The sequence below is a fragment of the Musa acuminata genome, chromosome BXJ1-6, assembly GCF_036884655.1.
Source record: "Musa acuminata AAA Group cultivar baxijiao chromosome BXJ1-6, Cavendish_Baxijiao_AAA, whole genome shotgun sequence".
Taxonomy (NCBI): domain Eukaryota; kingdom Viridiplantae; phylum Streptophyta; class Magnoliopsida; order Zingiberales; family Musaceae; genus Musa; species Musa acuminata.
In genome coordinates this window covers 2,438,493-2,452,866 of record NC_088332.1, presented here as the reverse complement: position 1 = coordinate 2,452,866, position 14,374 = coordinate 2,438,493, and the positions used below count along the sequence as shown (strand labels likewise).

General features: G+C 39.6%; 1 protein-coding gene, 1 long non-coding RNA gene and 1 pseudogene across 3 annotated transcripts; all 3 read left to right on the top strand.

The window, feature by feature from the left end:
* The first annotated feature begins 272 nt into the window (after nt 1-272).
* Nucleotides 273-2,665, top strand: LOC135677615 (uncharacterized). The gene is made up of 5 exons (XR_010514718.1): nt 273-424; nt 809-837; nt 926-1,264; nt 1,856-2,121; nt 2,220-2,665. It is a non-coding gene; the product is annotated as an uncharacterized LOC135677615 (long non-coding RNA).
* Nucleotides 2,666-3,910: 1,245 nt separating this feature from the next.
* Nucleotides 3,911-9,420, top strand: LOC135675587 (autophagy-related protein 18g-like; annotated as a pseudogene).
* A 2,737-nt stretch (nt 9,421-12,157) lies between these two features.
* LOC103986574 (uncharacterized) lies at nt 12,158-14,267 on the top strand. 2 transcript variants are annotated; one of them, XM_018827712.2, is made up of 6 exons: nt 12,158-12,273; nt 12,359-12,594; nt 12,683-12,886; nt 12,965-13,046; nt 13,118-13,268; nt 13,951-14,267. In XM_018827712.2, the coding sequence occupies exons 2-6, from the start codon at nt 12,568-12,570 to the stop codon at nt 14,033-14,035; spliced, it is 549 nt and encodes a 182-aa protein (XP_018683257.2). In that variant the 5' UTR covers nt 12,158-12,273; nt 12,359-12,567; the 3' UTR covers nt 14,036-14,267. The 2 variants fall into 2 exon arrangements, with proteins under 2 accessions (XP_018683257.2, XP_065041952.1); XM_065185880.1 differs by having other exon boundaries at nt 12,185-12,594.
* The last annotated feature ends 107 nt before the right edge of the window (nt 14,268-14,374 follow it).

Genomic DNA, 14,374 nt, shown 5'->3' with positions numbered 1-14,374 from the left:
GCAATTTGGAACTATTTCAAAAATGTTCTATACCATTAGCATCACTTATATTGTATTTATACCTATAAATATATAATATATAATATATTATTATTATTATTATTATTATTATTATTTTGCTGTGATGATCAACTTAAGAATACTAATTACTCTTATTCACGGAAGATAAGAAAGATCCAACCTACTAACTGTCTTAATGATCTAAGATCTCTGAAACTGTCACTACTTTAGTAGTGTTATTCGAATAACACTACTCACGCAGTAGTGCTATTCGTGAGCGCCTCCAATCCATCGTTAAATAAAGAAAGATAAAGAGCCCTCCCGTTCTTTGGACCCCGATCTGTCTGCAGCAAGGAAGTCTTAGTGTCTCCTCCTCCCTTCCCCCTCCCCTCTCTCGTTTCTGTTTCCTTGTCGAATATTTCTGGTAAATCTCCCTCCCTATTCCTTGATGCGATGCAGTTTTTTTCTTCTTTGATGCGGCATTGTTGTATCACCTTGTTTTAATTCTTGAACGGAACCAAAAAGCTTCGATCTTTCAGTCTTTTGCGGACTTCCGGAACTCGTAAACTTGCGAAAGTTTAGATCTTGATGTGTTTGGTTTTCCTGTGGTCTTTTACGGTGGGTTTACTGAGGATTCTGTGGACTTTTGGAGCAAAATCGAACACTATATCCTAATCTGTGGCTTTTGCGGTGGGTTTAGCTCGCATCAAAACAATATCTTCTTCCAACCCAATCCTAATCCCTTCCTTCCCACATCTCGTTTCTTTCCACTATATATCTGCTCAATATACTGATTATTCTCTTACAGGACGCATAACCAAATGGCGGAGGAAGAAGGTGATGTGCCGTGACATTTTTCGTTTTAGCTACCGCCCGATGCACCATGTAATTTTTTTCTTCTTCCTCCCTCCCTCTCGTCTTTCAGGTTCGATTCGGGATGATTCTCCGATCGAGTAAGTTCGGTTGACGGTGCCTTATGGTGTGTAGTTTCTCGGATATAGGTTTGCTGGCATATTCATGAAGTTGCTAGTGGACTCGCCCTATATGTGGTGGCCTTCGACTCCAGTAGTCGTCTCCTTCTACAGGCTGCGTGCCCCTTTTTCTTTTGGTCGTCTCTTCTAAACAATGCAAAGAAGGAAAGAGTTCACTTTTGTTTGTTTAACGTGTGTCTTTGTTGTTTCGCGCTTGCAGAGTATTACATGAGCCGGAGGAAAGAGCTAAGGGAAAATTGTTACGATATCAGTTCATCATCATAGTCTTCGTTGTAAGTTTTACCTACAGTATCATTCCTGGTTACTTTTTTCCTTCAATCACTGCTCTTTCTTTCGTTTGTTGGATATGGAAAGACTCGATAACTGCGCAGCAAATTGGTTCTGGATTCTATAGATTAGGCATCGGCTCTTTAGCATTGGATTGGATGACCATATCAGGCTACCTAGGCAATCCTCTGGCAACTCCTACATTTGTGATGGTCAACACGATGGCTCGACTCATTTTTATTCTTGATGTTCTCGTACCATTGACTTATTGGAACAATGGCTACGATGCCAAACGCTTTCCTATTTTTTCATCGGATATTTTTTATGTCGGAGGGAGAAATTTTAGGTCCTAGAAGTCCTGTTCTGTTTATTTATAAACGAGAGTTGAGAGTCTATGATAAATTATTAAGAGAGTTACTCCCATCAAGAATATCCCTAAAAGAATCCTAGAATTTCTTTTTTATTAACCAATAACCATATTCAGAATTTAATCATATTCATAATATATCTTACCTAATTATAACAATTATATGTTATAATCTTTTTGAATCAAAATTTCCCATTTACATGTTAAAAGTGATTTCTCACTCTTTCAGCATAAGCAGATCAATATGGCAATCAGTTTGCCAAGTCACATCAGAGTCAAAGGCAAGATATCCACACGAGATTGATGAAGCAAAATTATGAGTCTATTCCCTGGTGGTTCTACTCTACACTATTCTCGATGATGGGTTTTGTGATCCTCGTATGTGAAATATTTAGTGAGCAACTTCAACTTCGTTACTGGGGAGTTCTATTGGCTTGTGCCTTGGTGTTTATATTTTTGTTTCCAGACGGTGTACTTGCAGCCACTGCTAATTCGGTAAGATGAAAGATATGAATATTGAGTCATCAATGCTAATATCCTAAACATTTTCCCTTTTAACTCAGCTTTTTAATATACTAATTATTGTGTTGCAGGGGTTTTCAGTAAAGCTTTTCTTGGAGATCATAATTGGATACTTGTATCCCGGTAGACCTATTGCAAATATAGCATTCACAACATATGGTTTTTTGCACTTTACTAGTATGCTGAAGACATCGCATTATATGAAGATTCCTCCAAAAATAATTTTCTTGGTGCAGGTATTTATGGAACATTATGCTATATTCTCATCTAGTGTTAGAATAGATTTGAGAATTGCAATATATACTTACATGCATATCTCAAAATTTGAATTTAATTATATTACTAAATTACCTTCACCATGTTTCTTTGCATGTAGATTTTAGGTACCCTATTGTCATTAGTGATTGGCTTTACTGTTGCATGGTGGTTCTTTATATTCAGTAAAAAATATATATCATCCGGAATTATTGTCAAAAGGAAGTCCTTGGACATGCCCCACCGAAAGAATTTTTTTTCCTTGTAGAAGTCATGTTATAGGTCCAGATAAAATGTTTTATCCTCGTGGAACATATTCTATTATTTTTATATTTTTTATTATTGGACTCTCGGTGCCGGTGTGATATTATCACATATATATATCCTGAGAAAAAATGGATATGATTAATTAACTGACCAGTTATCTTCAACGTTGTTCACACCAAGGTCTGTCGTATCGAGCCGTATCGTTCGTACCGGGCGGTACATTTATTTCACGATACATTTAGTCTCAATGTTGAGCCAAGCATGACAGGCCTAGGCTTCAAGCTGAAAATTGTATATGAAGCATGATACACTTTAACACCATGTTATAGTTGCATGCCAATTTTATATCTTTATGGATTGCTTTTTCTCCCCAAGAAATATAAATGTCAGAATGAAACTTGTTGGAATCAAATTGAAACTTGGGTGAACACCTTACGTAAAAGAAGTTTTGTAGTGCCTAAATACTGATTTTAGTTGCAGTGTAGCAAGATTTAAAAATAGGTAAATTCCTGAAAAATATTTATAATAAAAAAAATATTATAAAGCACTTATATATTTATCGGCTCTTTAGCACGGGATTTGATTATACACACCTGACGACAAGAATAATAATTATGTGAAGATGCGAGAAAGCTAATGTGACTCGAACAATAATTTAACCTTGGGTGCAAATTAGAAAAGGCAATAATAATTCACCCAGGAATGTTTTAGAATCATTCCCAAAACATTCCATGCCATTAATTATTATTTTATATTTTATTATATAATATAAATATTTTTTAAATATTATTTATTATATAATATTAATCTTAATTAATTTAAATAAATAATTTTTGACTCTATAAATACATCATACTGTTGGTTTGAAATATTAATACGTTTGAGTTAGAGCTGGAGCTAGAGTCATGGATCTTCTCTTCTTCCTATTGCTTACGATCGTGATTATTATAGAAATATTATTCATATTCGTTGAAAGTGTAAAAAATTCAATATACTATCAAAGGGATCCAACCTGTTATCATCTTTTTTTAATGACACTACTTTGTGAGTAGTGTTATTAGTTTATCGTACTAGTTTATCATTGTCTCTATTCGTGTTTTAAGCTATGTGCCTGTATTTTTGTTTGTAATTTGTACTATAGTTATATTGTATTTTATTTTATCTTGTATTTAGTTTTTTTTTTAACTTTTTTTATCTTATATATTGTGTTTTATTTTGTTTAGTCTGTGTGTTTGTATTTAAGTTTAAATGAATAGAAGTACGAGACTTTTTATAGTTTTAATTTTTATTTTAAAATAAAAAACTATTTTAACTGAAAATAGAAAAAAAAAAAGGTGCTTCCCATAAAACTATTCGCAAACGGGCCCTCGTCCTGGTACTAGCCGCAGGAAACAATGCCCTCTCTCTCTCTCTCTCGCTCTCTCTCTGGCTCTATGGAAACCCTAGCGACTCTACTCCCATCAAATCGACAATGCGCAGCCCCAGGGTGAAGAGCTCCGGCACACGCAAGCAGCGGCGGCTCTCGTAGGCGCAGGAGATCGAGCTCCTGGACTCGTGGATCGAGGCGGGGACATTCAACCCCGGAACCAACCCACTCGTCGTCCCCCGTCGCCGCTCGACGCCCCCGACGGCCGCACCAAGGATGATGGCGGCTTCTCTCCCTATGCCGGAGTCCGGTTCTTCCGGCAGCTCTCCATCTCATAGAGAACCAAGGACGGCCTTGCGCCCAAGTATGTCGATATAAGCGACATCCAGTGCGCCTCCCCTGCACACACTCTCTGTGGCCGTGACATCCTCGGCGTCGCCAAGACCGGCTTTGGAAAAATAATTAGTAAGCTTTTTCTTATTAATTTTTTTAGATAAATATTATATTAATATATTATTTAAATTATGTTCTTGTCACATTTTATGATGATGATGACGATGATTTTTTTTTTCTATTAGAACAGTTTTCATTTTAGAATAAAAACTAAATTTATAAAAAATCTCATACTTGCATTCATTTAAACTTAAATACAAACATACAGACTAGACAAAATAAAACACAATACATAAGATAAAAAAAGATCAGACGAAAAAAAAAAAAAAAAAACTAAACACAAAGACGAGACAAAATAAAGTACAACAAAACTATGGTACAAATTACAAACAGGAATACAGACACATAACTTAAAACACGAATACAAACAAGGATAAACTAGTACGATAAACTAATAACACTACTCACGGAGTAGTGTCATTAAAAAAAGATGGATAGCGGGTTGGATCCCTTGACAACGTATTAGATTTTTTACACCTTCGACGAATAGGAATAATATTCCTATAATAATCATGGTCGTAAGCAACGGGAAGAAGAGAAGTTCCATGACTATAGCTTTAGCTCTAGCTCAAATTTGTTAATATTTCAAACCAATTGTCTGATATATTTATAGAGTCGAAAATTATTTATTTAAATTAATTAAGATTAATAATATATAATAAATAATATTTAATAATAATTTATATTATATAATAGGTATAAAATATAATATAAATAATAATTAATAGTATGGAACGTTTTGAGAATGATTCCAAAACATTCACGGGTGAATTATTATTGCCTTTTCTAACTTGCACCCAAGGTTGAATTATTGTCGTTATCACGGGTCACGTTAGCTTTTGTCCGCATCTTCACATAGTTATTATTCTCGTCGTTTTCGCGGGTCACGTCAGCTTCGCTAGCGTCTTCACATGTCACGGGTCCCCCCCCCCCCCGCGGTTGCTTATAATTAAAAAAAAAAATAGAGCACTTATAACCTTTAAAAGTTCTCGTGAAATTTATAGAGCACTTATGATGTTTCTTCTTATGTGAAAAAAATATTTTACCTCTATCTTTATTGGATTTGTCGCATATGTACTGCATCGCATTACCTCCCTTCGTCACTCCTATATCCGAACCTTGTTAGCTCTTATCGGACATATCCTTGTCTTCATGGACCCCATTGCCCAAGATTTGTCTCTGCATGTCTTGCTCTCGTCGTTCTCGCTCGTCTCTGTATGTCTTGCTCTCGTCATTCTTGCGACGATTGCTAGCCGCATTGCCCTAACTTCTCCTCCCCTTTACTTGTTGTGCTCGCCCTTGTTTCCACAGGCTGTGCTAGCCCTCATCGGATCCCCACTATGTGCCATTCTCGTGCAAAGTGTGGACAGAGTGATAAAAGATAATTACATACCTAAAACAGGCGAATCACCAAATGAGTCCAGTGACAAATGACGCCGATGTAGAACAGAAGGGTGCAGTGACACTCCTTGTAATAAGTCCAATGGTCATCATGATCTGGGTAGTGATAATCTGTTATCTACTTAACAGCGGGTTTTATTCTCACGCCGATGTAGAACAGAAGGGTGCAGTGACACTCCTTGTAATAAGTCCAATGGTCATCATGATCTGGGTAATGATAATCTGTTATCTACTTATCTTCGGGTTTTATTCTCTAAGGACCCATGATTATGTACATGTCTTGAAGTTCAGGACAGCTGTTTTCTCTGTCAGATGCAGTTCTCGAGTTATTGTGGTTTGTCAAGCTACCCAGGTAGGTATTACTTTTTTTTTTTTAATCCTCAACAAGTTTTAGCTGCACAGATATAGCATTAATATGACTCATGATGCAGATACATTGTTTAGATGCTGCAACTTTGGAGAGAGAATATACGGTTCTTACTTACCCCGTAGTTCCAGCTTGCCCTGGTTCTGGTGGCATAGGTTATGGACCACTGGCAATTGGTACAAGGTGGCTGGCATACAGTGGTAACCCAGTAGCATTTTCAAGCACCGGCCGTGTGATCCCCCAACAATTGGTACAAGGTGTGTCCGTGCCACATTCAAATGGTAGTTTGGTAGCAAACTTTGCAAAGGAATCAATCAAGTAAGCAGCTTGCCGCTGGCCTAGTGACACTTGGAGACATGGGATATAAGAAGCTCTCCAAGTATTACTCAGATTTTCTTGTGGACAATAATGGTTCTGGAAAGCAAGGGAATTCCAGTTTGAAACTCAATGGTACTATGAATGGACAACAATCTGATACAGAAAATGCTGGCATGGTATGATGCTGTACTCTGGGTTTGGAATTCTGTACTTTTGCGAATATTATAATTCGGCTTTGTTCTATGGTCTACCTTCTTAAGCTTGGTAAAAGATTAATAGAATTCTGTACTTTTGCGAATATTATAATTCGTCTTTGTTCTATGGTCTACCTTCTTAAGCGTGGTAAAAGATTAATAGAATTCTGTACTTTTGTGAATGTTATAATTCGTATTTGTTCTATGGTCTACCTTCTTAAGCTTGGTAAAAGATTAATATGGGATATGTTTTCCTCTTAATAGGTAGCTATTAGTTTAAAAATTATCTATCCAAAAGTTGAATTGTTTCTCTTTGAATTGATAGGTCATAATTCGAGACATTTATTTCTAAATCAGTCATATCTGCAATGTACTTCGACCCTAGTGGAATGTTATTAGTGACAGCTTCTATTCATGGTCACAACATCATCATTTTTGGTATTGCACCCTCTCCGCATGGAGGCTCCAGAGTCTGATATAAAAGGAACTTGCATTCTTCTTTACAGGTTGCAGCATGGCATAATGAATGCGGTAATCATTCTTGCAAATTCTTATGTTTCTCTTAATTTTGACCTGTTGACATATAATTTGATAATTTCCTTTGTGCCCTCCTATCAGATTATACAGGACATCAGTTTTAGTGATGACAGCAAATGGATAATGATAAGCTCTTCAAGAGGAACCAGTCATTTATTTGCACTCCCGGCATTTGGAGCAACTATGAAACCTCATTTAAGTGAGGGTATATTTGCAAACAGTTGCTGTGAATCAGGACATCTACCTTATAGTTCATCATCTTCGAAGCATAGCCACCAGATGCTTTTTGTGTCTGGTACTCCACTCACGTTATCAGCCGTAAGCAGAATAAGGAATGGGAGTAATGGTTTAAAAGGTGCCGTCAGAGGTGCTGCAGCGGCTGCGACGGGCAAGGTCAGTCCTCTTTATGGTGCTATTGCTTCGTCATTCCATAACTGCAAGGGTTCTGGTCTTCAGATTGATATCAGCTCAGTCAGGACAAAATATTATTTGCTTGTATTTGCGCCTTCTGGCTGTATTATACAATATGTGTTGCTGCAATGGATAGGTGAAAATTATGGCATCAGTGGTGTATCTGGCTCAAGTAATGCTTCTCATCAGTCAATACAAGAAGCTGATGCAAGGTTAGATGTTGAGGCGCTTCAGAAATGGGATGTCTGTCATAAGAGAAACAGAAGAGACAGGAGTGACAATGTGGACATATACGGTGATCATGGAAATGACCAGAGTGCTAAAATTTTGCAGAAAGGGCTTAGAAAGGGGACTAGCATCTATCCTGCTGGTAGTGTTGTGGACATGAAAGGGAAGCTTAGTGGTGAAGAAACTCATCACGCATACTTATCGGAGGTAGAGTTGCATGTTCATGAAGCTTGTACCCCACTATGGGCAAAGTCTGAGGTATTTTCATGTCTTTTGTTGGAGTTTGATTGTTTGCCTGATGGGTTCTTTTTCTTCTGTTTGATCATTGCGTTTTTATGCTTGCATGAATTTGAACTTGCAGGTTTGCTTTCAAGTGATGATTGCTGAGAATATTAAAGAACATAACAGTAATAATATCCATGGGGAAATTGAGATAGAAAAGATCACAAGCTGTACAATTGAGACTAGATCGAAAGATCTGATTCCAGTTTTTGACTATCTCCAAACATCCATGTTCCAGCAACCAAGGTCTGGTCTGATTCTGATAACTTTGCCAAAATCATCCATGTTGCAGTTTGAAATGCTCGAGTATCTTTTGCTTTGCCCTTATAAGTAATCACTCCTAATTATATTTTCTTCTATATATATATATATATATATATATATATATTCTCTTTCTTGTTTCAGGACAACCGCACCTGTTGTCACTCCTAATTATAGCGCCAGAAATCAGGACTGTTAGAAAGTGGAAGGCTTTCACATAGAAGCAGCAGCAGCTCTCTGGACTGCATATCTGATAATGCCACAATAGCTGAGCTTCCAAATGACATCAGTGGTAATGATTGGAGTCGATCCTTTGCTAATGCCAACAAGGGCTTTGTACATAACACTACAAACAGCCAAAATCTAAGAGGTCAGCTCAAGTTTGTAAATGGTAGCGATGACTTCAAGTTGGAAGGCCAACTTGAGCCGGTAGATAATATGAAGAACCTGAAGATCCCGGACTCACTCTCAGTACATGACAATGGGATCTGTTGAAGTGAATCTTAGCTTTCGTTTTTTGCATGATTTGAGCCGAATGATGCCCACATGAAGCCTGGCTTAGCTATACTTGTCAATTTATCATCTATTATTTGAGTGTTGTAGTATTTCCCAAAGTCTTCAAGAAACAAGCAGCAGCTGCCTCCTCCTCGCCTTTCACTTTGAACACCTCTTTCTACCGAGGCTTTCTCGATTACAGGGCGGTGCTATGCCTAGACCAGAACTTGGCTTTCACCGACTTCACTAGTCGATTGGCTGCATCCTATGTTGATGATCCAAAGCTCTTTCTTGCTCAGTTCTCCAAGTCGATGATCAAACTGGGAAGCGTCGGCGTTTTAACAGGCCGAGACTCCAAGTTTTCTGTATCGATGCCATATGTAACTTATTGATTCTTGGTCGCTTTAGATCCTAAATTCCATCAAATGCCCGTTCCATTTTTTTTGTGTTTATTGTCTATTATTATGATTATTCGTTACGTAATGGATTTGGACCCAATCGGAGTCGGTGGTAAGCTATGTATGGATCAGAGCTGAAATGGTCGGTGGGTACAGGCCAAAATGGCCCTTTGCTCTCAAGGAAGATAGATAGACATCAGCTAAATTGCAGATCCATTCAGTCATAGGGACATCTTTCAAGCTTTTTTGCTTTAGATCCGTGCAGCTTTGCTTGGGATTAAGTTTTGGAGTAATCTATTCTATGGTCTGTAGTAGTTTCTCAGTAGTGATGGCCTATCAACCTTTCAACTTATAATTGTGTGTTATCAATCTTTCCTTGTAATTAGTAAATCATCTGTGGCACTCAGGAAAATTAACCATCAACTTCGCTCACGTACAAGCCTGCCTGTAGAAATACTGATCATAGTGGTGCAATTATCAGGTAGGAGAAGCGGAAGAAGCTCACGTACGGTTTGCGCTTGGTTGAAGGGAAGCAAGGCCGAGCTCAAGCAGGTGAATGCCAATGAGATTGGGTTGTTCGCCATATTTGACTGTCGTTCCGGTGGCGAAGTAGCGAGCTACCTTCGCAATAAATCACTTGTTCGGCAACATCATCAACCAAGTATAGGATCAATCACGTCCTGATTGCTCTTTGATCTTTTGTTCCCATGCAAAATGAAAATAAATAAATATGGATGTCTTCTGTGAAGCTTTCATTTGGTGGTGTGGAATGGAATGGAGTTTGCGAGCACGATTGCTTGCTCGGCCATGAGCCCAATGCTGCATGCATGCAAACATTATCTTCTTTGTGAAAACAAGAATTCGATTTTTTTAAAAAAAAATTAAGTGATTAATAATTTTAAAAAATCAGATAGTCAAAGTGAACTAACAATGAATTAAAGGAGTAAAGAGTCTCTTTTGCTTGCTTACCCTGACTTAGTTTGGGGCATGACTTTTATACCGAGGCGTTGGGTAGAACGGACAAACCTCTTTCAAGACTTCCCTTACTCATGGCGAAAACATTTTATGTAGGTAGCTTGACGGCATGTGTTCTCAGGGGCAACGTCCAAGGACTATCAGAATAACGCCTCCGGTCAGACTTCCTTGCTTCTTCAGGTCAAGGCATGGTCCCTCTATCGTTTGTCGAGAAGGGAAGGCGGGTGAAGACAGACCATGCTGTCTATTATTAGTGCAAAGATATGACTTCTATTGATGTATAAGTCGGGGTTGGTTACGTGGGCCATTTTCAAAACCTAGAGCAGGCAGTGTGACTCTTGGTTCTCGTGCCTTTGGATTTAGATGTTGTCTTTTAACCTACACGGCGGAGGGAGATAATAGTGCTTGGTATTATCCCTATCAACCAGAATGTTGGGAGTATAAAATTATATTTTCTTTCAGAAGATTAGATAATAAATCTTTGGCTACTATGAGAACTTGCAAATTTGCTTCCACTAGTTGGATACTCAGTCACCACACAAACAGTTCTGAAGACCGATTCTTAGTTTAGATTTGATTCACAGAGTAGTTAGAAAAAAAAAAATCTATAAGCTGTGACCACTTGATAGATCTATGACTTCTGCTCAGTTGCTTGATTTTGATGTGGAACTGGATGCAGTTGTCGACTCAAAAGAATAATGGATCCATCTACGTTACTTCCAATCTTGATTGATACCTCTCATCTCGGTGGATACAGATGAAACAATTGTTCATCCAGGTTAATCAACTGTTTTGAGTTTGAATATAATGAATGTCTCAAGAATGAAATCTCGCATGGAGATCTACAATTGCATAAATCTAAAGAGATGTATTTGACCACTTGATTGCTCCTCAAGCCAGGAGTTGACCTTCTTAATGCTTTGATGGCCATTCCTCAAGTTATATACTCGGATCTCCACTCAATACAATATCCTTTGGGGATTTTTTTTGCCTTTTCCGCGAAACAATTGATCGGAGAGAGATCGAAGTCATTGATGGAAGAGGATTCCACACTAGCAATTAGTATGGGCCGATCGATGGATTAAATCCCTTCGCTATGAATGAGGAGTCGGAATCGACTTAATGGGGCGAGGATTCCGATCGAGACGGACGAAAAGAATGAGTTGGTCAACCAAAAGAAGCTACGCATCGATCGACGGGGGATATCAAAGTTGACTTCCATTGATCTTCCACATGGCCGGCTAGTTTAAGAATAGTCTACCACTCTCTAATCTAATCACCTCTCGAGAAATCTACCAGTCAAGATGAACCTCGTCAAAGGCCGCGTTAATGCCCGAAAAATGATCGCACATATATAATTTATCCGCTCGAAAAGTGTTTTCTAGGCTGAGATCGGACGTCATGATCTGCGCCGTTCTTGTTTCCCCTCTCGCATGGATCCGTCGTCCTCCTCTACACCTTCAACCCGCTTGGTTTGGCTTTGACTTTTTCTTCTTTTCCTTCTGCTGTTCACAAAGCAACAAACGAAAGAAAAAGAAATCATACGGATGGGAATACATCACATGTTCTACGGACCGCCGATTGCCTTTCTCATTATCCACTTACAACCCATCGAGGAGAATCTTCTGCCACAGGTTGTCATCCAGCAAGTCAACGCACGTAGGCTTCACTGTACAACTGGTAAACCCCATTGATTAAGAGAAGAACATTGTGTTGTAGTCTCACTTTATTAATAGCCATGCGAAAAATGCACTTGGGATTAATTCCACTCCATAATAAATTTAGTGAAGCAAAGTCATCGGTAGAGTCGCTCGATTAAGAATCTCACCGTCATGTTGAGTCGACCATTGTGGATAAGAGCGTGTTAGGATCAACGATGAACAGAGCTCAAGCTGCAAGAAAGAGCGTGAAGAAACGGTCAGTCTCGCTCTCTCCAACTCATCATCATCACCTTCCCGTTTTGCCCTCCTTCCCTACCTCTATATTTTGATGCTTGATGCAGGCCCCGTTTCTTTTACGGTCTTAGGATTCTCCTCCTCCTCCTCTTTCTTCTTCTTCTTCTTCTTCTTCTTCTTCTTCTTCTTCTTCTTCTTCTTCTTCTTCTCAGACAAGGCAAAAGGGTTCCTCGTTCTTTTCTGTCTTGTCCTCTTCTCAAAATTCTGTGCTGCCAAAGAAGCCTTAATTCCATTCCTTCCATTAAAATACGAGTTCATGGAGAGCGCAAGCACGCAGCAACCGGTGAGTGAGTCCTCTGATTAACAATCGATTAGTTTCATCCGGATCTGCTACCAATTATTTTACATGTTCCTTCTTCGTGCGGTTTCAGGATTTTGATCCATCACGAGCAGTTCCTAGAGATTCCCCATCGAAAGAGGAGCAGAAGGTGCAAGTTCCGGCGATGGCCGATGACGATGATGACAACAAGAGGAAGATCGTAGTGAAGTCCGATGACAGCTTCGTGGCTCTCGACATCGCAGAACTCGTCGCTGCAACCGATCAGTGGGATCCTACTGCGAGCCCACGAGTCCCGGTAACCCTCTTTCCTCGTTCTCGATCTTTCACGGTGCTGATTCAAACTATCGAAAGTTGGCTTCCTATGATAAACCAGAAGCTTGTGATGAAGAGCCTCTCAAGAAACGGATCGCAGCGAAGCGGTGGCGGCGGCGGAGGTGGAGCCGTCTCCGCCATAGGTGAGTCGCCATACTCCTTCTCATCGACCCTAAACTTGCCACTAAACAATAATAACGATACGCGCACGCAGGTGGGCCCAGCGGAAGGGATAAGCCGCCTGCGTCAGCACACGTGGCCGTCGAAGGGGAAGCCGCCAGAGGCAGGTGCAGGCGAGCGGCCGGCTGCCGGCGTTCGTCGCTCTGGCGCGACCCCAGAAGAGTCCTATTCGTCTTCGCCTCCTTGTAAGCGTCTTTTAATTTTCTTTTTCTATTAATTTATTTACTCGTGTTATTTTGGGATATCGTTATTACGGTTACGGGATGGCCAACGATGTTTTGTTTTGTGTGCCGTTATAATTCATTTTATCGGGAAACGTTATATACGTATATTTAAATTAACTATGATTAGTGGTAGCCCTGAAATAGTGGGACGGGCGGTCCCACGGGACCATCAGGTGGGGTCCACCCCGATCACGCGATGGCGGACGGTGACACTAGGGTGCGCCAGGCACATGGGCGATCGATCGAAGCCGTTCGATTCGCTCAACACGCAACGGCGTCTTTTGAATGAAACGCCGCCACGTCTTTTCATGTTCGTCTTTTTGACTTGGACCGATTTGATATCTTTCAGCATGTGTTATAGTATGCGACAAGATTACCTCCTCCTGTGGTAATTGTTGTTGTTGTTGGTGGTGATGTTGATAGCATGGAGAATTCTCTCGTGTTCTTCGTGTTTCCGGTCCTGCTTGTGGAAGAATCGGATATCTGGAAGAAACGAGAGGGGAGGGGGTTTTATTTGATTTCGGATCGAGTGTTACACCTCAATGATGGTTTCTTTTTTCTTTCCCTGATTTTATTTGATGATTGGTAGTGTAGAAACAGGGAGATGAAATTGATGACTCAGAAGCTGGTCTTAAACGTGCAGGTCGTGCATGGGAACACTGATACTGCTCTATTTCACGCTCTCCATGGGCAGCATGACGACCACCGGCGATGCCGATTCCAGATGATGCATCATTTTGGCGCACGCTTCAAACCCCACTGACTGTTAGAAGAGAGACAAATGTTTGATTCCAGTCATGATCGAATCCTTTTGTATTCCAATATGTTGAATGATGGAACGAATAAGAAAAAGAGCACACAAAGAGAATACTTGGATGGTAAGACAATGATGCACCGAGACAGCTATATACTAATCTTAGCCTGTAGTAGTGCACAGAAACGAACTTTTATCTCTGTCGATGGGTTTGATGCATATATAATAACTTGATGCTTCCCTTCCACTAAATCAATTTCCAAGCTTTGCCTTTAGATCACAAGGCACAGTGTCAAAACTTCACATTAGTTTA